Below are 25,846 nucleotides of genomic sequence, written 5' to 3' on the forward strand. Positions count from 1 at the left end.
GAGACTGGACAACCCTTTGTCAGAAATGGTATAGTCTGCTGCTTGAGCTCCAAGGTCCCTTCCAACTCTGGTATTCTGATTTTATTTTTCTTGTTTTGTTTTAGCAGCAGAGCTTTTCTGAGGACCCAACCGTCTCAGAATCTTTCCTTCCAAGTAGTCATTCCATGATTCATCACGTGAGGAGTTTCCACAGTCTTTTTTCCTGCTTGTGGTTTTCACTTCCCCATTTTTTCTTCTTCTTTGGCTTTGCCTGGCAGGGTGTTTCCAAGATGTGCCTGTTGCAATCAAGGGCACAACCACCACCCATTTTGCTAAGGCTCTACATGACTTAAAGCAATGCCATTAGAATCCCAAAGTAAGAAGTGAGCGCCTAAATTCCTTTATCTGTTATAGATTGATAGATCAATAGGATAGACAGATAGATAGACAGACTGATATAGACAGAGAGATAGAATAGAGTTCTTTATTGGCCAAGTGTGATTGGACACGCAAGGAATTTGTCTTGGGTGCCTATGCTCTCAGTGTAAAAAAGACAAGATAACGTTTGTCAAGAATCATAAGGTACAACACTTAATGATAATCATAGGGTACAATAATTAAGCAATCAAATCATACTAGGAAACGATCAATATAAATCGTAAGGATACAAGCCACAAAGTTACAGTCCTACAGTAGTAAGTGGGAGGAGATGGGTGATAGGATCGATGAGAAGACTAATAGTAATGCAGCCTTAGTGAATAGTTTGCCAGTGTTGAGGGAATTATTTGTTAAGCAGAGTGATGGCGTTCGGGGGAAAAACTGTCCTTGTGTCTAGTTGTTCTGGTGTGCAGTGCCCTATAGCGTCATTTTGAGGGTAGGAGTTGAAACATGTTAATGTCCAGGATGTGAGGATCTGTAGATATTTTCACAGGCCTCTTTTTGACTCGTGCAGTGTCCAGGTCCTCCATGGAAGACAGGTTTTTTTCTGCAGTTCTAATTATCCTCTGAAGTCTGCGTCTGTCTTGTTGGGTTGCAGAACCAAACCAGACAGTTATAGAGGTGCAGATGACGGACTCTATGGATGGATAGATATAGGTGGATAGAGCAACAGACAGAACAGACAAACAGGCATAGATTTGAGACCAACACCCCAAAGTTTACTGAGTTCTTAATATAAATATTCCACTTCTATTAATATTCCATTCATTTAAGGTGACAACATATGGAGTGTTTTTTCTAAATAAAGTGAACAGATTCCGATGAAGGCTCTGAAATTTTTGTATCCAAGAGCAACTTGCCTTAACTATACCTTTTCTGGTTTTCCATCTGTCCAAGTCTTCGGAGTGATGTACCCTCAAGTTCTCATATCTTTCGCCTTTGTTAGTGTGCTTAAAAATAAGTACAAATTGGTGATGATTAAGGATCTCCATTAGTATCAATTTCAGTTACAAATGTTTTTTCCATGAGTCATATGATACTCAGGCTTCCGCATATGCAGAAGACCACTGGGTCTCAAACACAGAAGCAAAACAAGATAGGTGAGAACATCTTTATTTTTGAAATTGGACCAGAAAGCAATAGTATCTAGATAGAAAAATCCCTTTTCATAAACAGACTGAAAGTTGCAAGGATTTATATGGAAAGCATGTGTTGAAAACAGAATAAGAGTGTTGGAAGGGACCTTGAGAGGTCTTCTAGTCCAACCCCCTGCTCAAGGCAGACGACCTATACCATTCTGGCTGCCCAACCTCTTCTTAACAACTTCCACACTCTTGGTTGCATACAAGGAAAACCAGTACAAAATGTTTTACAGATGGCACCTACCACCAGCAAGGTTAGGAAAAGTCACAGCAAGTAGATCACCAAAATGTTGGAAATGTGAAATAGCACACGGAACATATTATCACATATGGTGGACGTTGTGCGGAAGCCAAAAAGTATTGGAAAAAGATTTAAAATTGCTTAGAATCGATAACAGGAGTCAAAATTGATTGGAAACCAGAAGTGTTTTTATTAGGAATAATGACAACCAAATATAAAAAAGAAATCCAGTATTTAATTGTATACATAATTACGGCGGCAAGGATTGCCTTCGCTCAGAAATGGAGAAACAAATTGATACCAAATGAAGACGAAATAATAAGAAAGGTGATGGACTGTGCCGAAATGGACAAATTAACAAAAGAAATTCAGGGAAAAGAAGAGACAGAATATTATCAGATATGGGAAAAATGGTATAGGTGATTGGAGGAAAGAAACAAGGGTCAACGAAAGAAGCCAATAAAGCCCCCCAAAAGTAGAAGTTAAAGAGGATTACCATGTATATATGCACTCAAGAGAGTTTAAACTTATTAGGGGTAATCACCCAATATATCAGATAGAGAAGTAAAATAAGAGGGTTAAAAATGGTGAAACTCAAAACGAAACATATTAGAAGGGGAAATAACATAAGGAGAATTGTACCAATTTGAAACTGCTATAAGAAAGAACATGAAGTTCCAATGTATTGTGCAAAAGTAGTTTATGTCTAAGTTTTGTTTTTGTGCATTTTGTATGTTTGAAAATTAAAACAATATTTTAAAAAAGAAACAACTTCCAGTCAAGAGTTGTGGGTTGCTCCCGATTCGGCCGAACTGGTAGTGGCGGTGGCAGGAGGCTCCGCCCACCTACCCGCCCACCCAGACGCTTCTGCGCATGCGCAAACGCATTGCATGCCCACGCGAGCGCATGCGCCTCCACGAGCAAACCGGTAGTAAAAAAATTGGCAACCCATCTCTACTTCCAGTGATGGAAACCCCAAACTTCTGGAGGCAAACGATTAATTGTTCTCACCATCGGGAAATTTCTCCTTACTTCTAGGTTGGATTTTTGCAGGGACAATTTTTGAAGAATGCTTAGAGATCAAAGAGGTGGTTCAGTGGCTAAGATGCTGAGCTTGTTGATCAGAAAGCTTGGGCATTTGGCGGTTTGGGTTGGACTAGAAGACCTCGAAGCTCCCTTCCAGCTCTATTCTGATTCAGCTGTTTTATCACCAGTCCTGTGATGTGTTTGGCAAATAATTAATTCTATGGCTCAGCTAGATCGTATATGAAGTGACCACTGACATCTAGAGGACTAAAGGGGCAATGACTATCATTCCTCTTTAAAGAAATGTCCGAATATATTATACACTTCAAACCATCAATTTAACCATCCCATAATTGCAATACACGAAACAGCATTGCTTGCTAGAAATCCTAGGAATCGAAGCCCTGATATGTGAAGGGTATCCGTTTGGTAAGGATATGCCAACTCTGACCCCACTTAATTTACGTCCCGATTCTGACCCTGTTTCCCCCTCTCCCCCCAAAGTGTGTCATCAGTCACATTCTCCAACGAAGCAATTTCGAGGGTTGTAGAGATCACTCCCTTCCGGCCACTGTGGGTAACCTCGGAGATGGCCTTGACAGAGAGAGGGCAGGAATGTGCTTTGGTTTTGACTGAAGTGCTCCCTTGCTGCAGCTGCAAAGTTCGTTTTCCCATCCCCCTTGCCCATGGCAACTCGAAGGCGGGCCCCAAGGATGCTTTGCAAGTTGACAAGATGGTTAAGAATCAAGTCATGAGGTTATGGGAGATCCCCCCGCTCCCCGCCCATATCTCAGGAGCTCAGCACCCGAACAACCGTGTTTCCTTAAGGAGCAACCTTAGATGCGGAAAAAACTCAACAGCAGGCCCCAAGAATTATGAAGCTGCTTTGAAAAATAAAGTCATACTCAGTTTATTATTGTTTTTGTTTTTGTTTACAATAAAATCAATTGGATTTCTGGACAGTCACAGAGTCACACACTTTATACGGGCCTAGGCCAGGACAACTGGACGAAGAGGAGATATAAATTATGAAGTGGGGAAAGGTACAAGGGCCAGAAAGTCACACATGTAAAATCTGAACATTCACACATACTCAGTACACCCATCTTGAAAATCAAGATGCACAGCACCAAAACAAAGAGGCAATTCACTGAAAAAACGGCAGGTCTGGAGAACTTAACAGAGTCCTAATTAATGGAGAAATGAGAGAAATGTTTCAAATCATATAGCTAATGTTTCAAATCATATAGCTAATGTTTCAAATCATATAGCTAATACTGCTTTAGAAATACTGCTTCTCTAAGTAGAAGTGCAGGTGGATAGTCTAGAAAACGACCAAGTCATCACTCTGGACCCCAGCTGGTGGTGATATTTCAGTGCATAATGTATATTGCATTGGATTTCAGTGGCATGAAGATATTACCTAAAATAAGCATATTACCGATATGCGGGATCAGGAATGTAAACAGAAAAATATCATCAGGGGTGAAATCCACTTACGTTTGCTACTGGTTTGGTAGCAATGTGACCGCTCGCTTGCTTTGCTCGCACGTGCCACCTCCGTATATGCGCAGGGCCTTCCGCGCATGCGGAGAGTGTCAAAACGACGTCCGGGCGGAGCCTGGCAAGCGAGTGAACAGCGAGGTAAGTGAACAGCGATGGGGATGGGGGAATCTGCTGTGCCGCACGATTTAGAGTAGCTAGAAAGCAGGAAACCTTGCTTCCTAGCTAATCTAAATCGTGCGGCACAGCTGATCGTCGGAAAAAACGGTTCAACCGAACCGCTAGCATTTGTTTTGTTACCGGTTCGGGCGAACAGCTTGCATTTTTGCTACCGGTAGCATTTCCCCGCTAGTTAACATCTACCGATCAGTGTATCACAGCAGAATGAAAATTAAGACTCCTGAAAGATATATTTCACACATATTGGAATTATTGCTAAAGTTAGCAGTCGGGACACCAGCCAGGTACAACAGGCTCCCATTTTCACACACAAAAAGCTGGGGTTAAAATAGATTTTAAGTCCCTGGAAATGTTGGGTTGGATCTGAAGGTGCTTGTGTGCTATGCAATAAAATCTCTCCGTCCACTGTAGCTCAGTGAGGATCGGGGAATCCCTAGAAGGGTGTAATACGCAGAGGGCGAGAATGAGGGAAAACTGAAAGAAATCAGCATCATACTCCCATGATTACATACAGTCGTCTTTGGGTGGAAGCTCCTATTTCTAAGAAACGAGACTTGCTGGTTGAATCAGTGTCAAGATCTGGAAAAAAAGCCCCCACACCCCCATCACACCTCAAGTGATGGCAATCATGAGAAGACTTACGGATCAATTTGAGGGAGAGATGTTAAGATCTCCCCTTCCCACCAAAAAATATCAGGGTGTGCACCAAACTCAATAGAGCAAAAAGAGGCTAATCATTTAGACTACACGGAATCACGTACAAAAACACGGCGACTGAACAACGAGGCCCCAGAGTTAGACGAGATCTTTCAATTTAGCTTTTTACAGAGTACAAAGAAGCTTAATTGGTAGGGGGGGAGGGGGGGGCTTCAAAGAATAGCTTGGTTCCCGCAACTGGAAATGGGCACGGAAACCTTGAGAAATACTTCATGGGCGAGTCAACGTTGAAGTAGGCAACTTTCTCAGCTGTGCATCGTGTCCTTGAACCCCCAAACCTCCATGATAGCTATCTGGAAATTTTCGGAGCACAGCGGTTGATTGTTGAAAGTATTGCAATGGCCTGTCCTTCCGTGGTTCAAGTCAGCATCAAGGTAGAGGGCTTGCCCATCGCCGCCACCTGCAAAAAAGAGAGCCGTTGTTTTCGTTTTGGAATGTCTACCTCTTGGTTCTACCTCACAATACGGTTGCTGCATTACAGGGAGTCCTTGAAGCACGAGTCAAAAAGAGGGCTGTGAAAATATTTACAGATACAATACAATAGCAGAGTTGGAAGGGACCTTGGAGGTCTTCTAGTCCAACCCCCTGCCTAGGCAGGAAACCCTATACTGTTTCAGACAAATGGCTATCCAGCATCTTTTTAAAGACTTCCAGTGTTGGGCCATTCACTACTTCTGGAGGCAAGCTGCTCCACTGGTTAATTGTTCTAACTATCAGGAAATTTCTCCTTAGTTCTAAGTTGCTTCTCTCCTTGATTAGTTTCCATCCATTACTTCTTGTCCTGCCTAGTCCAGGTGCTTTGGAGAATAGGTTACAATACAATACAATAGCAGAGTTGGAAGGGACCTTGGAGGTCTTCTAGTCCAACCCCCTGCCTAGGCAGGAAACCCTATAACATTTCAGACAGATGGCTATCCAACATCTTCTTAAAGACTTTCAGTGTTGGGGCATTCACAACTTCTGGAGGCAAGCTGTTCCACTGGTTAATTGTTCTAACTATCAGGAAGTTTCTCCTTAGTTCTAAGTTGCTTCTCTCCTTGATTAGTTTCCACCCATTGCTTCTTGTTCTGCCCTCAGGTGCCTTGGAGAATAGTTTGACTCCCCCTTCTTTGTGGCAACCCTTGAGATATTGGAACACTGCTATCATGTCTCCCCTAGTCCTTCTTTCTATTAAACTAGACATACCCAGTTCCTGCAACCATTCTTCATATGTTTTAGCCTCCATTCCCCTAATCCTCTTTGTTGCTCTTCTCTGCATTCTTTCTAGAGTCTCCACATCTTTTCTACATCAGGGCGACCAAAACTGAATGCAGGATTCCAAGTGTGGCCTTACCTGGACATCCCTGGACATAAGTGGGAGGAGATGGGTGATAGGAACGATGAGAAGACTAATAATAATAGCAATGCAGCCTTAGTAAATGGTTTGACAGTGTTGAGGGAAATATTTGTTTAGAACATGCCAAAGATGTAAAATTTAGTATTGCTTGCTCGACCTTCAACATTAGCTAGCTGCTTTTCAACACAATTAGCCCAGTGGGTCTAATCTTTTTGAAATATAGTCACTGCAGCGTTTTGTGTATTCATTTCTACCCTGACCCACAGTCCCAGATAGTTTTGTCTGTTCGCAAACGTGTTAAAGCAGCCACCGCAAGCGCTAACGGAGAGCACAGAATATAAAACTCATCTCTCTCTAGAAATACAAACAGCCGTTTTGAGAGGACGCTGGAAACTGGAAACCTACCTATGATGACGCATTCCGTGCTCCCGGCCATAAACATGGACGCTGCTTTGGAAGGCAGATTGAAATGCCGGGCCGAAAGGAAAGGCGAAAGGCGACTGGAAGGATCCAGGGGGAGATTGGTTGAGGAGGGGGAGTCAGAAACAGCCGAAGACTTGTTCTCTGGTTCAGAACCAGTCATGGCGAGTTCGGGATGTTTGATTATAACCCACTCGTATCGTTCCACTTCGGGCACCAGCTGGAAGAGGGCAGGAGATTAAATTAAAACGCGAGTGTGCTTAAGCCGGAAGTGAAGACTGAAGAGGGGTGGTGCGGGTGGGGGGGGTTATGTGAAGATGCTTTTTGTCGATTTTAGCTCTGCATTTAACACAATAACTCCCCGTAGACCAGTGCCGTGATGGGGAACCTGTGGCACGCGGAGCCATTTCTTGGGGCACGCGAGGCTTTTCACAATAAACAACCCAACGCGCAAACCGGAAGTTCGGAAACGGACTTCCGGTTTGTGCATTGGTATGTTCCAGATCCCGTTCCAACTGGTACGGTTGGAACGCTCCTGGCGGTGTCCACTTGCATCTTAGCGCCTCCGCAATGCTCCAGCTGCTCCGCGGAGCATTGCGCAGGCACTGTACGCACCATGCGCTTGCGCAGAAGCATGGAAGCCTTAAAAGACAGGCAAGGAGCTCGGGCAGGCCCTCCAGAGCATCGTACCGTACCGGTATCCAGTGCTCCGGGCAGGCTCCGGTACACCCGTACCGGGGCATACCGCCTGCAACCCACCACTGCCGTTGGGCCATTTTTCTTCTGAAGCCTCCGGAGGGCGAAAAATGGCCCAACGCGTAAACCGGAAGTTGGAAAATGGGCTGTTTCCAGCCTCCAGAAGGCCTGCGGAAGAGGGGGGGGGCATTTTTGCCCTCCCCTGCCTCCTAGAAAGTCTCTGGAGCCTGGGGAGGGTGAAAAACAGGTCCACCGTGCCATCACACGCCGAAAGCAAGCGTGGGGAGGGTGTGGGGTCATGCATGCATGCACGGGGGTACGGCATGTGTACGCACAACCCCCACGGTCTTCCCGCTTTTGGCAAGTGATGGCAAAAAGGTTAGCCATCACGGGACTAGAGTCTAAACTTATGGATCTTGGGCTTTCTTATTCAATCTTCCTTTGGATTATGGATTTCCTGTCTGGCTGCTCTTAGAAGGTCAGATTAGGTAGTCTTATCTCTTCAGCCTTATTCTTAACACTGGTACACCACCAGGTTGCGTGTCGAGTCCCTTACTCTATACGCTTTATGTGCATGACTGCATTCCTACTCACACTAGTAATATTATTACCAAATTTGCAGATTGATACAACAGTGGTGGGACTAATTTCTGGGCGGGATGAGTCTGCCTATCGAGATCAGGTGGAAGGGTTGCTTTCGTGGTGTGGAGACCATAACTTGGTCCTTAACACCAATAAGGCCAAGGAGGTTATAGTGGACTACAGAAGGAATAGATCAGACGTCCAGCCCTTCCTTATCAATGGAGACCGAGTGGAGCAAGTGGCCAGTTTTTAAGTTTCTGGGGATTATCATAAAAAGAGGAGCTGATTTGAGGCGCTCACATTGCAGCCCTGGTCAATAAGGGCCCAGCAGAGATGATACGACCTGAGACTTCTCAGGAAACAACAACTGAAAGAAAAACTGCTCGTGACCTTCTACTGCTGCACCATAGAGGGTATTTTAACTTCCTGCCCCTGTGTATGGTTTGCCAATTGCACAGGGGCAGATAAGGCAGCGCTCCAGAGGGTCAACGTCATTGCCCAGAGGATCATGGGTTGCCCTCTCCCCTCCTTGGAAGAGCTTGATAGCTCCCGCTGCCTTAAGAAAGTTCAAAACATCCTTAAAGATCCATCTCATCCTGGGCACCCTTTTTTTGAACTATTACCATCTGGCAGGCGGTACAGGACAATAAAAACAAGGACAAATAGGCTGAAAAACAGCTTCTATCCCCGAGCAGTAACTACATTGAATTCTACAGTATAGTGCAATATTAATGCAATATCAGGTTTTCAATTTCAATTATATAGCATGTGAAGGATGTGTCTTTGTGTTTTTATTTTTACAGTTACAATGTACACGGAAGATGGCATTTAATTTCATTGTACGAGGTGCAATGATACTAAACTAAACCAAAGTCCCCTGGAAGAAAGTCACAATGGTTTCTTACCCTGAATACAAAACATTCTCCAGTTCCAAAGAAACTTAGCTTGCCTCCTCCTCGTTTGCGTTCATGCCAATCAGTCGACAAATAAGCCCCACAGACCTAGGAGGGGGGCACAGTAAACAAGACACTGTTTTAGGAAGTGGGTATCTTCAGAAAGTCAATATAGCTGCGGTGGAATGTAGTCTGGATTCCCAGCAGGGAGGAGCTGCTTTCCAGAAGGCAAAGAGTCAGCGGAGCTTGGAATGTCTGGTAGGGAGCAAGGACGGGCTTTCCCTAGTGATATATCTACACTTATGCAGATGGTTGCTTTAGTCTGGCAAGATTCTGTCTCTAGGTGAAGAACAATACAGGAAACTATTTTGAAGTAATGCCGCGTGTCATTCTTGGGTCTGATAACACCTGCTGTTTCAGTTGTCATCTCAACTCTGGCAGAATAAAAGCCAAGTGTGTTAAATATCTGAGTGTGCCTCTAATGAATCTTGGGTAGTAAATGCAACAAACTGGAGGATCAAGCAAGTCAAGGGGACTTTCCTTGAAAACGACAATGGAAATTTCTGCTTTTATTTAGGGGAAGAAAATCTTAAGTCATTGCTTTATTCAAACTTATGAGATTTCCCCAAGGGAGCCTCTAACCAGGCTGTTCTTTATCCTCTCACTTACCTCTTGCATGGTTGTTTTAATCAAAAGGAGAGTTGGTTCATGTCCCTCACAATGTAGGTAAAACCTAATGTACAAACATAGATGTAAAAAGATGTCTGTATGAAACATCAATTCAACTTCTACTGAAACATTAATTTATCTTCTACTAATTGGATACATTCCCCAAGGATCTGACAGAGTCACAGACACGTAGCATATTTATGAAGCAGGGATATTATGTATGGTGAAGACGCTAGTCCCACTCGGAAGGTTGAGAGTTCACTCCTAGGTAGCAGCAGATGTTTCTCTCCTAGGGCGCAAAGAAAAAATATTTGCTACGAACTCCACATAGGTGTCAGGAAGGGAATCCGGCCAGCAAATGCTCAGCTCCATCCAGTCACCACGATTCTACCCCAAATTAAGGGATTTCAGGGTTGCAAAAGGGAGTTAAATAAATCTATCTATCTATCTATCTATCTATCTATCTATCTATCTATCTATCTATCTATCATCTATCTATCTATCTATCTATCTATCTATCTATCTATCTATCATCTATCTATCTATCTATCTATCTATCTATCATCTATCTATCTATCATCTATCTATCTATCTATCTATCTATCTATCTATCTATCTATCATCTATCTATCATCTATCTATCTATCTATCATCTATCTATCTATCTATCTATCTATCTATCTATCTATCTATCTATCTATCATCTATCTATCTATCTATCTATCTATCTATCTATCTATCATAAAAATATCATTAATGCAGTGCAACGTTATTTGAATCTTCAGATAAGTTTAACCCAATAGGAACTAAAAAGCTCCATCAATCAAAACGGGCCAAGGTTAAGGGGCCTCCTGCACCTCAAAAATAATTGTCAGGCCTGCAGCCATATTCCTCTTGGATCTTTGGCCTGCCATACTTTCTATTATTCTACTATGCATTTTCTATGGTGGGAAAATGGGAGTGGGGGATTGTACGGAGTTAGATGCGATGTAGCCATAACAATATTCTTTCTAGAAAGCGAAGGTCATCCTTTGTCTTTGCACCTGACTGGAACTGGATGGGTGGAACTGCCAGCATGGCAGTGGAAGATTGGACCATGTGATGGACTTGTGGGTGTGGGGGAAAGATCTTGAACTTTCAACTGGGTGGGGAAAACCGGGAAGCTTTCAGATTCGGGTTTTCCCAGATGTGCCAACATGGCTTTCTTAATAAATTGGAACTTTAAGCAATACTTTGCCTTGGACTCTGATTTACTTTGGGATGCTATTTGGAACCCTGACAATAATAAGCCAAGCACTTATTTCGGGGCTCAAAAGAAAATAAGACCCTGTCTTATTATCGGGGAAACACCTGTACTACAAATCCTTTTTTTAAACGATGGAGTCAACTGCTACCTGTTTAGGCTGAAGCCGTGCTCCAAGGTGGTAAACAGAAGTAGAGGTTGACAAAGGGCAAAGCGCTCGGGAATCCATGACCAGATGTCTCTCATCTTCTTCACATCGACAATTTCAGACTTGAAGTTCTCAGCGTGAACAGCCAGGTGGACATTCTGCCTGGGGAACAACGACAACAAAAATCAGGTTATGAAAAGGCAACTGGCTTAAGCCAATTCTACCTCTTTCGAGTCTTAAAACGGGAAGAGAATTATTACTAAAAGATAATAACAGTAGCACTCGGACTTAGATTATAGAGCAATAGCAATAGCACTCAGACTTATATGCTGCTTTACATCCCTTTCTAAGGGGGTTTACACCAAGGCTGAGTCGGCCTTGAGCCGGTCAGGATCGAACTCCTCGCGGTGAGCATTGAGTTCGTCTGCAATACTGCATTCCAGCCACTGTACCACCATCCCGCTTGAGTAAAAAGCATTGTTTACCCTTTTATGATATTGGCTGTAATATAGCCTCTGTAAAAGTGAGGTGGCTGACATATACATTAAATAGGTTAACTGGCAACCGACAGTATCTTTGGCAGCTGTGCCAAAGGAGGCTCTAATGTTGTGGGGAAGAAAGAGTTACAAGCAATCACAAATATCTTGGTGACAATGAGAAATGTGACACCAACACAAAAAGAAGACGACCGACCAGGGCATAGAAATATATATAAGCATCGCCATTTCTTTCTTGCAGCCAAAGCTAGATTAAATGCAGTTTAGGTCAGGCCAAAATGCAGGAGCCGCACAATGAAATTTTTACGCCGAGTAAAGTTTTGAGTATGTTATTCTACATGCTAGGAAGATTTGAAATGCAAGAAAACTGTTAAATCCAACTTATTCTTTCCTCTATTTTAACATGGAGCCCTTGCAAACGTTTCATTACACAACTTGCTAATATCATTATTTATTGATTTATGACCTATGACCTCTATTATTTGCTGTTTATATGTACATTGTGAGCTTAAGCACCAGAGCCAAATTCCTTGTGTGTCGAATCACATCTGGCCAATAAAAGAATATCCTCTCCTCTCCTCCCCTCCCCTCTATTCTATAAAGGCATATGCTTTTGGGAATCACAGTTTTTTTTCATCAAATGACAAATCAGCTCAAGTGAGCTGCAGCTCATGAAAGTTTCTTCCTTTTAATAAAAACGTGGTAGTCAAAAAAACATGTTTCCAGATGCCTTCTTTCATCATAGACTGACTTAAGTCTTCTAATACAGTATTTTACTGCAGGTGGTCAACTGGACTATTGCAATAGAATAGAATAGAATACAATAATGGAATGAGAATAGAATAGAATAAATAGAATAGAATAATGGAATGAGAATAGAAGAGAAGAATGAGAATAGAACAGAATACAATAATGGAATGAGAATAGAATAGAATAAATAGAATAGAATAATGGAATGAGAATAGAATAGAATAAATAGAATAGAATAATGGAATGAGAATAGAAGAGAAGAATGAGAATAGAACAGAATACAATAATGGAATGCGAATAGAATAGAATAAATAGAATAGAATAATGGAATGAGAATAGAAGAGAAGAATGAGAATAGAACAGAATAGAATAATGGAATGAGAATAGAATAGAATAAATAGAATAGAATAATGGAATGAGAATAGAAGAGAATAAATAGAATAGAATAATGGAATGAGAATAGAAGAGAAGAATGAGAATAGAACAGAATACAATAATGGAATGAGAATAGAATAGAATAAATAGAATAGAATAATGGAATGAGAATAGAAGAGAATAAATAGAATAGAATAATGGAATGAGAATAGAAGAGAAGAATGAGAATAGAACAGAATACAATAATGGAATGAGAATAGAATAGAATAAATAGAATAGAATAATGGAATGAGAATAGAAGAGGAGAATGAGAATAGAATAGAATATAGATTAGAATAGAATAGAATAGAATTCTTGACTGGCCAAGTGTGATTGGACACACAAGGAATTTATCTTTGGTGCATAAGTGTACATAAAGAAGAATAAAGTAGAATCATAGGATACAACATTTAGTGATAGTCATAGGATACTAAATAAGCAATCAAATCACACTAAACCAAATAAAGCATTGTAAATTGTAAAGATACAAGCAACAAGATTATTGTCATAAGTGGGAGGAGATAGGTAATAGGAAGGATGAGAAGAATAATAGTAATACAATCTTAGTAGATGATTTTACGGTTGTCGAGGAAACACACTGTCCTTGTGTCTAGTTGTTCTGGTGTGCAGTGCCCTATAGCGTCATTTTGAGGGTAGGAGTTGACACAAGTTAAGTCCAGGATGTGAGGGGTCTGTAGATATTTTCACACCCCCTTTTTGACCCGTGCAGTATACAGGTCCTCAATGGAAGGCAGGTTGGTAACAGTTGTTTTTTCTGCAGTTCTAATTATCTAAGGCAGTTAACATCTTCAACGTGGCCCAGATTTAGTGTCCACAATGCCACTGCAGATAGGTAGGTGGCACTACAAAAAAGCCTGAAATTGGATTAAGGGCTATTTTTGGAACAGCTTGGAGAAGGTACTGTCAACACATCTTTCCTTATAAGTCAAAAGGCACCAAGTGCATAGAGTAGAAAACCATAGCGAAGTACATGGTTAGCTACTGCTTTCAAAGCCATTTTTGTGCACTTAGAGGAGTTTCATGTTTAACATCACATTCTCCCTACAGTACCTGGTTCTTAAAAATTAGTTTTGCACATACCATTTTGATACCCTGTTTCTCTGAAAATAAGCCCTCCCTGGATAATAAGCTCAATTGGGCTTTTGAGCGCATGCGCTAAAATAAGCGCTTCCCTGAAAACAAGCCCTCCCCAAAAATATTGCAACACACAGCTGCAGCTATGAGGTGACCACGCTAGCTGCCTCCTGCACCTCAAACATAGTAAGACCTTCTGGAAAATAAGGCCAAGCGCTTATTTTAAGGGGGGGGGGTCAAAGAAAGTCCGGTCTTATTTTCGGGGAAACATGGTAGCTTCCTGCAACTGCTGAGCGCCAAAAAACTAGATAGGTTCTAAAACAAATATACTCATCTAAAGTGCGAAGTTCAAATCCTGGTAGAGGGCCTCAACCCCACAGGATTAACATCTGTCTAGCCGTGCTGGCGCAGTGGTGAAAATGCAGTATTGCAGGCCAACTCTGCCCATTGCCGGCAGTTCGATCCTGCCTGGCTCAAGTTTGACTCAGCCTTCCATCCTTCCAATGTTGGTAAAATGAGGATCCAGATAGTTGGGATCAATATGCTGACTCTATAAACTGCTCAGAGTGGGTTGCAAAGTACTATGAAGTGGTATATACAGTATATCTAAGTGCTATTGCTGTTGCTACCTATGTCTGATTATTTCAAAGAAAATGGAGGCGATAGTCAATGGAACTCTACATTCCTGTGGACTCTGGCTATATCAATGAAATTCATGAGCTTTATAACAGTGAATAGGACATGCCCAATATTTGAGGGGCTGCCACAGAGAGGAGGGGGGGGTCAACCTATTTTCCTGAAGGCCTGTCAAGGAATAACAGATGGAAACTGACCAAGGAGAGATTCAACCTAGAAATAAGGAGGAACTTTCTGACAGTGAGAGCAATCAACCCAATGGAACAGAAGTTATCTTCGGAAGTTGTGGGAGCTTTAGGTGGCTTTCAAGAAGAGCCTGGACTGCCATCTGTCAGAAATGGTGTAGGGCCTCCTGCTTGGGTGGGGGAGGGTTGGATTGTTGACCTACAAGATGCTTTCCAACTCTATTATTCTGTTATACTGGTACAAGGTCCCTTCCAACTCTGTTAATCTCTTAAAGTTTGCCTTCAGAAGTTGTGAAAGGTTTCAAGAAGAGACTGGATTGCCAACTGTCAGAAATGGTGTAGGGTCTCCTGCTTGGGCGGGGTTGGACTAGATGACCTACAAGATCCCTTCTAACTCTGTTATTCATTTGACAGCAGCAAGTAAAGACAGCCTTAAGTTTTACCGCACAGCCACCAACGCCCATAAGCTTACTACTACCATCACCTTAGTGCAGCCACAGCCATTTTGAAGCCAAATCAAGTTAGAATAGCAGAGCATGAAGTTTCAAATGTTCAAACCTACCTTTTGGGGGATGTACTACTGCAAAGCAACGCAGCAGATACGGAATTGACAGAAAAGAAGGCCCAAGAAAGGAGACAAAAAAAGAGAGAGAAATCAAGAAAAGACCAGCAGTTTCATATATATCCCCACCAAGTGCATGGAAAAAGCCTACAGAGAAACACAGAATAAGTTTTGAGCAGACCAACAGTGAAATGAAGGACAGTTGAACACATTTTCCTACTTTCTTTTCTTCAAAAAAAGTCAGTTCTCAATTCCTTCAATGGTTTTTAAATTTGCTAGTTCACATTACTTTCCTAGGAATCTCCCTTACAACATTTACGACTTCTATGTAGTTCATTTATTTCACTCATCCAGGACATCCAGTTGTCCCTTTAGGTGTTTTTTTTCAAAAGCACCTAAAGGACTTTCCTTAAAGACGTTTCACTTCTCATCTAAGAAGTTGAAGAAAATCAAGCAAAGTCCAGTTATTGTTTTTTTAATTTGAAGAAAGGATCTTTGGGTCTAATTTATTTATTTTTAACATACTTTTCCTAACTAACTTGCCTCAAAAGTTCACTTGTCCACGTTGTTATTATAATAACAACAAGGAAATGTCAATGGATATTGTTTAATAATATATACATGCTCTGGTATTGGCAAAAGAAACTTGGATACAAACTCTAAACAGCGAGTTGGGGGGGGGGAAAGTGGGGGGAAAAAGGTTTAGAAATTTTATTAATTGACTTTTACTTAGAATATGTCATAAAGGTGTAATCTTATTGGAGGATTTATGAAATAGCTAATGAATGCCATTATGTGGTTGTGTCTTTAGGTATGAATGATTTGAGGCAAAAGCACGTTTAAATAATTGTAGCCAAATGAGAATTGTGGTACATTGATAGTAAGATATACAAAGATTTTTGATTTGAAGTGTATAATGTAATATGAACTATAAGTGATGACTGTGGAAGAAATGCACGAAGGTTGTCTGTAACCAATTGACAAGCTTTCTACAAGATGTAATGAAGGGTGATTATTTTTTTGTGTTTTTGTTTAATTAAAATTTAAGAAAATAAATTTAAAAAAAGTTCACTTGTCCATTCAACAAATACCTCTTATCTTTGTTTTCCCCAAACGCAGGGATTTTACAGACAAAGCATCAGCAATGCATTTTAACAGGTTATGTCTTATGATTTCAGGGGCAAGGTACTTGCGGGATCCATTAGAATGGAGTCTTAATAGTCATTTTTAGATTCTTATCACTTAAGATAATCTGAATGTGTGAATTCAGCGAAGGTGTTATCTAAACCAAAGTCTCTGCTAAAAGTTCACATTCATTCCAGCATCAATTTTCACAAGCTCTTCTACCTTTTTTTAAAACCAGAAGCACGGAATATATTAATTGGAGGTTGCTAAATGTTAAGGTTTGTGGGAAACTGAATGCAAAAGCTACAGGAATAGAGTTAGCATATTTTGGGGAATAGGAAAATAAGAAAAAAAATCCTGTCTCTGCCTACCAGCATCCATGATATTAGTCTGGCTAGTGTCCTGTCAGTGTGTGAGAGAGTTGAGGGCTGTTTGGAAACAAACAGTATTTGCTGTGTGAGCAACAAGGAAGGAGACAGCAAGGAGCCGGGGGTGGCTTCTTTTGTACTAAAAGCTGCATGCTGTGCTGATATCTAAAACTAAAACTGAAAGTGAAACTTCTCTCCTCTGCTGAACTACCACGATGGAAAACCTGCTTTTGATATTGTATATTTACTTAATGTGTTATATTATATATAAAGAGAAGTTAGTGAATTCTGCTGAATCAGTTACTGGTGTGTGCTTTCTGGATGTGATTGCTGCTGCAAACTCTGACACGTCTTTGCAGCAAATAGCAGACAGCCAGGTCAGCTTCAGCACATTATTGCAGCCTGATCTGGCATGAGCAGCTGATTGGCAGGTGGATCGGCCTACCGTAATACCCCCAATCAGCTGTTCCAGGCTGCAGGGATTGCCACAGACCATCGCTTCCTCTGTGCCTTGCGTTTTTGGCTATATTCGGTGAATAAGACATACCCAAATTTTCACCTTCTTTGAGGGGGGGGGGGAAGGGCATCTTATACTCCAAAAAATACGGTAGATGCAAGAACTCCTTCCAACCAAATGTGATAGAATATTAGCTTTTCTTCCAAGTTATACCAAAAAATTGCCATATCTCGTCAACTACTAATTTTGGCCACAATTTTAGCAATATGCGGAATATTGATCTGGCCCTCCAATAGATAAGGATTAAGAGGCGTTAATATTGGTCTGTGCTTAATTAATTTGAGGAAATTTTGTAATCCTCAAATACACTGGTGGGATTTAACTCCTTACGTACTTGCTATTGTGATTTAAAAACGCTGTCCGATTGATCCAGAGGCGCCATTTTGCTCCTGAAGAAATATTCTGGAAGAATAACCTAACATTTCCTAGGTAACGTGACAAATTACAGGAAAAAAAAAATCCGCTGAGGTTATTCTCATTGATTCAATTAAACTTAGAGGTATGATAAATACACTGTGAGCTTATGCACCGGAGACAAATTCCTTGTGTGTCCAATCACACTTGGCCAATAAAGAATTCAATTTCACATACACCTACAGTATATACTGTGTTTTCCCGAAAATAAGATCCTGTCTTATATTTTTTTGGACCCTAAAATAAGTGCTTGGCCTTATTTTTGGGGAGGTCTTATAATTATTATTATTATTTGGGGCACATGGAGCAAGATGGGGCTCCCATCTGATTTCCAGCTCTGTCTCCCTAACCCTATCCAGAGGAAATAGCAAGAACTGGCTGCTATGCGGTTAAATATTTTTGGAGAGGGCTTATTTTTTGGAGGGACTTATTTTCTAGGGAGGGCTTATTTTAGCACATACGCTCAAAAGCCTGATTGGGCTTATTATCTGGGTAGGTCTTATTTTCGGGGAAACACGGTAGATTATATTTTTTCACAACGATTGAAACCAAGGATGGATGCAGAGATACGCTTGATTTTACAGTATTATTTAATCCCCATGAATGCAAGAATGTAGTTCCTAGATTTAAATTAGCCTTTAGAGGAAGAAGATGCTGACATGCCACTACCTTTTCTGCTTCACCGTTATGCCTTTCTGCTGCAGGGCCTTCTCGTTGGCCATTTGCAAAAGCTGGATCTCCTTCCGCGAGAAGAGACGGATGGCAAACGCTTTCTCCAGCAGCTTCTCGGGCGAGACCCACTTTGCGATGTCCCTCACAAATGCTCGGATGTCCTGTTGCACGTTTTCCGACTCCTGGCTCTGTCCAGCTCTGAACTTGTGGAAGAATTTGAGGAGAGCTAAAGCAACCCGGTAGAGCACCTTGTAACCTTCTACCAGGAACACATCGAAGACGCGGGCGATGTAAACGAGGGGAAGCTCCCCGAAGAGCCAACGATGCCAATCCGAGTAGACCTCTAGCACGTCTTCCGAGATGGCCACCATAAGTTTATGAGCTGCCTGGCAGTACTTATTAACCAGGTCCCCGAAGGTCATGCAAGACGACTCGAAAGCCAAGAAGGTCTGATCGATGAAGTGCTTGGATGGGTCATTGCAGGCCAGGACGCGGCAAACTTTCTCAAAGCACTCGGCTTCATCCCGGCTGTAGTGAAGGAGGAGGGCCACCACGGAAGGGAGAGCCGGACAGAACGAGATGTCCGGGAACTGGCTTCCAATGCAAGAGATGATTTTCCTGACGGCCACGATGCCTTCAGCGTTGAGGCAGTATGTGGGAACCAAGCTATCGTCTACGAATTCTGGAAGGGTAAGCGTACTGCTGTTCCGCTTGCCGGCAATTTTCACCACAATGTCTCGGTAGACATGGGCATCGGGTGTCACCGTGCGGCAAGGGATAGAGCCGATCAATTTATCGTATACTTTGGCTCTTAAAGAGTGGCTCTTGGCCCAGTAACCTTGGCGAGCCAGTTGTTTCAGCATTTCAGTGGGAAATTCGGTGCTGGTCAGTTCCTTCTCATCGTCAGCCTGGATGGTAGCATCCATCTTGTCCCACTCTACAAACCTACTGTATTCACCCATGGTTGCCAAGGCGGTCTTAAAGGAAAGACATAAGCGAACTTCTTTTTTTAGTAGTCCCTTTGAAAGTTTACCCTGCCTCCTGCAAGAGAACAAAAAGGTTATTTAAATTTGGAAATGTCAGGTTGCCATTGGGCGGCTAATTCTATAAAAGGGAGGGCACGTTACCTGTTGGAGTTGGTTTTTTTTTTTTAAAAAAATGAAATAGAAGGCAACCGCTTATATTTAATGTGCAGTGTTAGGGCTCCGAGTCACAGACCCAACACAATCAAACCTCTGAGGTTTAGGTGTTCCTCAAAGTACAATTCTATCCGGCATGTCATATCGGCACACCTGGTGAAAACCTGACTCTGAAAGTCCCAAGGTTTTCCCCACCCAAATTAAAAGTCAAAAATCAACTCTTGCTGGTTGAGAGAATGAATAACACTCCCCCCCCCAGTTTTTCTTTTGTACTAATTACCATATTTTTCGGAGCATAAGCCACACCTTCCCCCGCCCCCCAAAAAGAGGGTGAAAATCTGGGTGTATCTTATACACTGGATACAGCATTTTTCAGGGCAAAAACGAGCAAAAAACAGGTTGTTTTTTGCTCATCCCTCCCCCCAGCACCCAGGAGCAGTCTACAAGCCTCCTAAAGGCTATGTATGCTCCATTTTTGGCAAAAAATGGGCTGTTTTTTTGCTTATTTTGCGCCCCCCCAGTAGCGCTGTACAAGCCTCCTAAAGGCTATGTATGCCCTGTTTTTGGCAAAAAAAGAGGCCGATTTTCACCCCCAAAAAACAGGCTGCTTTTTGCAAGTTTTTGCCCCCCCCCAGCCCCCAGGAGCACTTTGCAGGCTTCTCAAACTCTCTGCATGCCCTGTTTTTCACAAAAAATAAGGCGTGCAGAGGGTTTGGGAGGCCTGCAGAATGCAAAACCTTTTTTTTAAAAAATTTACCTCTTCAAAATCTTAGTGCGTCTTATACTCTGGTGCATCTTATACTCCATTTGTCTACTAGTTTCTCTCTCTCTTTTTTTTTTTTTACTGTAAATCACCTTTTGTTCTTTTAGCTATGGGCCAAGTATTTTTTTAAAAAAATTATGGTCGCGAACATTCTGAAAAAAAACATTGATCAATACAATATGTGGCTAGAGGAGAAGTTGAGCCCCTGCCCAAACAGTAAATTTCTACAATGTACAGGCTTGTGCAACTGAGTTCCTTAGTTTCTTAATCTAAACTCAGTTTAAATGAATTGGAATTGTGCTTTGTACTCAGGAGAGAAGTGGAAACGGGCTGAAGGGAAGAGATAAAACTGTTGTTGCTACTCAACTGTCTGGCTTTGCAACTCAAACATGTGACCAGCGGTACACAGCCGAGCCATTGGGTTCAAGGGTTGCATTTTCTTGCAGTTCAGCAGTGACAATCAAGAAGAAACACCCAGCAAGCATTTAGAGAAAGCCGGATACTTATTTCACGTTATGCAATATATGACTAATGCAGGCAATGGATGGTATTTTTTCTAGAAGAGCAGGCTAAACTGGAAGGCGAAGTTAAACATGTCATTAGTTTGGAGACATTGTGTTGTCACAAGAGACCCAAGTCCAGCCTCCGGTGAATTCCATGCCAATTTATATTTGTGCATTTAAGCTTTGTGCATTTACACTTCCTACTGCAGTAAACAGGGCGTTATTAGCCATAATAACAGCGGCGATAAGCTTATAGAAGGTAAAGGTTCCCCTCGCACATATGTGCTTGTCATTCCTGACTCTGCTGATCTCTGTTTCAAAGCCGAAGAGCCAGCGCTGTCCAAAGATGTCTCCGTGGTCATGTGGCTGGCATGACTCAACACCAAAGACGCACGGAACGCTGTTACCTTCCCACCAAAGGTGGTCCCTATTTTTCTACTTGCATTTTTTACGTGCTTTCTAACTGCTAAGTTGGCAGAAGCTGGGACAAATAACGTTACGCGGCGCTAAGGATTCGAACCACCGAACTGCCGACCTTCCTGATCGACAAGCTCATCATCTTAACCCCTGAGCCATCGCGTTCCTATAAGCTCATATAGCTTCTATTAATTACCTGATTAATTCATCACCTTAAAGCTATCATTGGTGGACCAAGAAAATGGACTATTTGTCACTGTCTTGTATCACGGCTGCTAATAGGAGCTGCTACAATAGGGGTGTCAAACTTGATTTCACTGAGGGCCTCATCAGGGTTGTGTTTGACCTGGGGGAGCCAGGGTGGGCGTGGCCAGGGTGGGTGTGGCCAGTCCATCACTCGTGTTGGGGTGCCTGTGGTGGCCCGAGCGCTCTGCAGGCAAAAATGGGCTCCTGAGCTCCATTTTTGGCTGCGACAGCTTCCTGCAGCCCTCTGCCAGCAAAAACGGAGCTCAGGAGGTCTGCCCTTGGAGTTTCTGAGCTTCGTTTTTGCTGGCAGGCTGGTCCTTCGCTGTTTCTTGGGCAGCCCCATGGGCCAGATCTAAGCACCCCGTGGGCCCCTGGGCCTTGAGTTTGACATACCTGTGCGACAAGGAAGTTTTTAACTGCACACTCATTAACACAAGGATGTATTACTACTATTAACCACCATGCCATAGGAGCTCTTAGCAATTTGGAGAAGCCTGGTAGATGACAGTTACAGATAAGGGGGTAAGAGGTCTCCAAATACAATGCCGTATTCCCTACCCCATAACTGAACAGCAGTTCTTGTCCAGGAATACAAGGTCACTATGGCCCATGTAAAACAGACATGTCTGTGTTCCCACAATGCTTTCTAACCACAGACTAAATGGGAGCTATACAAATATAGTCCATTGTACAAATAGACTCCTGCTAAATTAGCTTTTTGTCCATTGTGTTCACAGCACTGAATTTGGTTTTATAGCTCTCGAGAGCAATACTGTTAAGGGTTTCAGTATTTTAACAAAAAGAGAAATTGTGAAGGAGTAAGAAAAAGTATTTCTTCCGTAGAGAAAGATTACAAAGTGCTTAAAGATACCATTATTAAAAACAACTTTGCTGGAAAGAGGCTTAACACGAAGCTGGATGTTAGTATAATATTATTGTTATTTATCCGTGTTATTTACTTTTTTTTCAGCGCACACACACACACACACACACACACACACACACACATATTTGACAGGTGAGGGATAGGAGAACAAGGCTTATGCAGCTGGTACATGCTTGAGACCAATTCTACAATTATTTATTTATTTATTGAATTTAAACTGCTGCCTATTCAACCAGGGTGACTCACGGCGGCTGACAGAATATAAAACCACGTTTAAAACAATAAAAAGTAACAAAAAGAATCAAATAAATTAATATAGTAAAGGTACATATGTGCTAGATGTTCCCGACTCTAGGGGGCGGTCCTCATCTCCCTTTCAAAGCCAAAGAGAGCCAGCGCTGTCCGAAGATGTCTCCGTGGTCATGTGGCCGGCATGACTCAACACCGAAGGTGCACAGAATGTTGTTACCTTCCCAATAAAGGTGATTCCTATTTTTTTCTAATTGCATTTTTCTACATGCTTTCGAACTGCTAGGTTAGCAGAAGCTGGGACAAGTAACGGGAGGTCACTCCGTTATGCAATGCTAGGGATTCAAACTGCCAACCTTTCTGATCGACAAGCTCAGCGTCTTAGCCACTGAGCCATCACGTCCCTTTTATAACTAGGTTAGAATAAGCTATAGCTTGAAAATGGAAACAATTGCAGTCTAATAAAGCCTTTTTTAAAATCATATAATTATGAAACCCAAACATTGCTCTCTTTCTTACCCATACTAAAAATGATCTATAGACTTGAATCCTTATAATCCCATTGACATTAAACTTTTCCCAGCTAAGTTGAATCTAAGAAAGGCTAATAGATCTGAACCAATCAGATTTGGTTAAAAAAATCAGTACTACCAATGTTTATTTTCTTTCCTTATAGAGAAGGAAAAATAGACTTTTAAACATCTTGCTTGCTGAATGGTTATAAAAAAAATTCAAGAACTTCAGCTAACCAAGGTGTTTCCTTAGAAAAAGGACAAATGAGAATGTAGCCTGGATGACTGAATATCTAATTCTCCGATTAAAAATCTAAGAAAACAAATTTGAGGGTGTCTGAAAATTTAAAAACTTACCTTAAAGAATGTGAAACTTCTAGCTGTAGTTAAACTGCTGCAGTCAATTTATTTTAAATGGTTTTGATATCAATGTAGCCTCTCCCTCTCTCTAAATGGCTTTTCAACCAAAAGTCATGAGAAAATAATAGCTTAATTGGTTACTCGTGGTTAAAAATCAGTTCCATTATAATCCCTTGAAATAAATCTTGGAAGAAAATATTCTCTATGCTGAAGCTTTGCAGCATGTACTAAAGTTTACTGCCCGAAGGCGTAATTACTTTTATGAAGCACCAATTAAAGCACTATAAAAACAATAAACAAGGGTAGTTTTCTTTTGTTTATTTAACCTGTAGGATATTGGCCATTTCAAGTTTATCAATTTGGTGCATTTGAACTTAGCATCCCATGATGAGAAAAAAACCCAATATAAATAGGGGCTTAACATCTAGTATTCTGTGTTTATGCCAAAACAGCTCTGTAACTATGATGATTTAAGATTGTTTGAAGTATCAACAACCGGCCCAGTGGATAAGAGATAGCAACAATCATTTTAGATTGCTCGTGTTTTGAAATACATCTTCCCTTTTACTACTTACAGCGCTCATAATAAAAAGCATAAATCCATTCCACCTCTAATATGACCATTATATTTGTTATTAAATTTATATGATGGAAAGGGACTGCAATGCTCTTTCTGGATGATGCAAAACTAATCAGGGTGCAAGGCAGGAAAACCCCAAAAGGCAACCCTTTGTATGCAATCAAGTCTTACACACACATGTAATCCTAATACATTTGGTGGATGGGCATAATCGTTTCAACTTCTGCCCTCAAAATGATGCCATAGGGCACTGCACACCAGAACAACTAGACACAAGGACAGTTTTTCCCCGAACGACATCACTCTGCTAAACAACTAATTCCCACAACACTGTCAAATAATTTACTAAGACTGTAGTACTATTATTCTTCTCTTCCTTCCTAGTATCTATCTCTCCCCACTTATGACTGTAACCATGTTACTTGTATCTTTCAATTTATATTGTTTTTATTTGTTTTCTAGTATGATTTGATAGCTTATTAGTAACCTATGACTATCACTAAGTGTTGCATCTTTTTTTATTCTTGATGAATGTATTTTGTTCTCCTTATGTATACTGAGAGCGTATGCACCAAAGACAAATTCCTTATGTGCCCAATCACACTTGGCCAATAAAGAATTCTATTCTGTTCTGTTGGAAAACCCCAAAGGCTAGATGAATTAGCGTTCATGCAGAAAATCTACTTCTGCACTGGTTTAAAGTTGAGACTGCATTGATGGGACATAATCAACCCATGTTGTGCAAACTGTCAGATAATCAAAGCAGGATCCCAAACACGGGCAGGTAACGGGCTGCTGATGCAGGTAGGCAGGTGTGCACTCTGATTATGCTCAGGGGCACTCTCGTCTTGCAGGGAACCATGAGACGAGCGGGGTGGAGGAGAATAACGAGGAGGGGGCCTGAAAAGAAAACCAGGTTCCCCCCACCCCGCAGCGCCTTGCCCCTTTATCCTCAACCCAAGCCCCACTTCTTCCAGCAAGCCCCTTCCCCACTGCCCTTCCTGGCCCCTTACTTCCCCTTTCCGCAAAAAGCCCACGTGCATGCGCCTTGCCCGCCTTCCCTCCCCAGGAGCGCGCTTCCATCTCACCTGTAGCCTCCGCGCTCCAGGTAACCAGGCGTGAACCCACCTGGACAGCTGGCGCATGCGCAGTGGATACCCTCCGATCTGGCCCCCTCTACCCTGGTCCGCGCAGGCGCTTCCTGGGCTTATTTTCCTGGTCTGCGGCGCGCATGCGTAGTGAGGACTCCAAGGCCGGTGCTCTTTTTTGTGTGTGTGTGTGTGTGGGGGGGTGCTGTCATGTTTCGGCGCGTGCGTATTGGCGGTCCCTTGCATCTTCATTGGAAGAGGATGGAAATGCAAATGACTTTTTTAAAAAAAAATTCTGGGACGCCCGGGCTAGAATTAATCAGAATTAATTGATTAATTAGGGAGGGCTAGCTAATCATTCTGTGAACGGGTCGCTGTCAAGAATCAGTCTACGGAAAAAAATATGAGGAACGTAACGTGGGAAAAGTAGAAAATTTAGCTGTATGCGAATTTTCTGTTTCAGGTTGAAGAGATTGGAAACATTTGCACGAAAGGAAAGGAAAGAAAAGGAAAGGAAAGGAAGGAAGGAAAGAAAGAAAGAGAAGCAAGCAAGCAAGGAGAGAGGGGGAAAGAAAGAAGGGAAGGAAAGAGAAAGAAGACAGAAAGAAGGAAAGAGGAAGGAAGAAAAAGAAGAAAAGGAAGGAAGGAAAACAAG

At 42.0% G+C, this 25,846-nt stretch overlaps 2 protein-coding genes across 4 annotated transcripts in view; one reads left to right on the forward strand and one right to left on the reverse strand.

The window, feature by feature from the left end:
- LOC309398746 (lysosomal dipeptide transporter MFSD1-like) overlaps window positions 1-25,846 on the forward strand; it is a 332,444-nt gene that overhangs the window by 300,983 nt on the left and 5,615 nt on the right. The window lies entirely within an intron of this gene.
- Window positions 3,746-25,347, reverse strand: TBC1D24 (TBC1 domain family member 24). Of its 3 annotated transcripts, none has more exons than XM_081965478.1 (7): window positions 25,192-25,347; window positions 18,446-19,489; window positions 11,217-11,375; window positions 9,823-9,886; window positions 9,166-9,261; window positions 6,968-7,202; window positions 3,746-5,626 (listed from the first exon to the last, which is right to left on the reverse strand). In XM_081965478.1, exons 2-7 carry the CDS (start codon window positions 19,408-19,410, stop codon window positions 5,472-5,474), a joined length of 1,674 nt encoding a protein of 557 aa, XP_081821604.1. In that variant the 5' UTR covers window positions 19,411-19,489; window positions 25,192-25,347; the 3' UTR covers window positions 3,746-5,471. The 3 variants fall into 3 exon arrangements, with proteins under 3 accessions (XP_081821604.1, XP_081821603.1, XP_081821605.1); XM_081965477.1 differs by having other exon boundaries at window positions 25,232-25,323; XM_081965479.1 differs by lacking the exon at window positions 6,968-7,202 and having other exon boundaries at window positions 25,232-25,323.

Source organism: Natrix helvetica, assembly GCF_964273705.1.
Source record: "Natrix helvetica genome assembly, chromosome: 13".
NCBI lineage: Eukaryota > Metazoa > Chordata > Lepidosauria > Squamata > Natricidae > Natrix > Natrix helvetica.

Excerpts from the sequence above, each read along its gene's own strand:
- TBC1D24 (XM_081965477.1), bottom strand. Across the intron at positions 11,376-18,445 it reads ATAACGGTGAAGCAGAAAAG|GCAGAATGTCCACCTGGCTG; the intron begins GTAGTGGCATGT and ends GTTGTTCCCCAG. Across the intron at positions 9,262-9,822 it reads TTAAAACAACCATGCAAGAG|GTCTGTGGGGCTTATTTGTC; the intron begins GTAAGTGAGAGG and ends CCCCCCTCCTAG.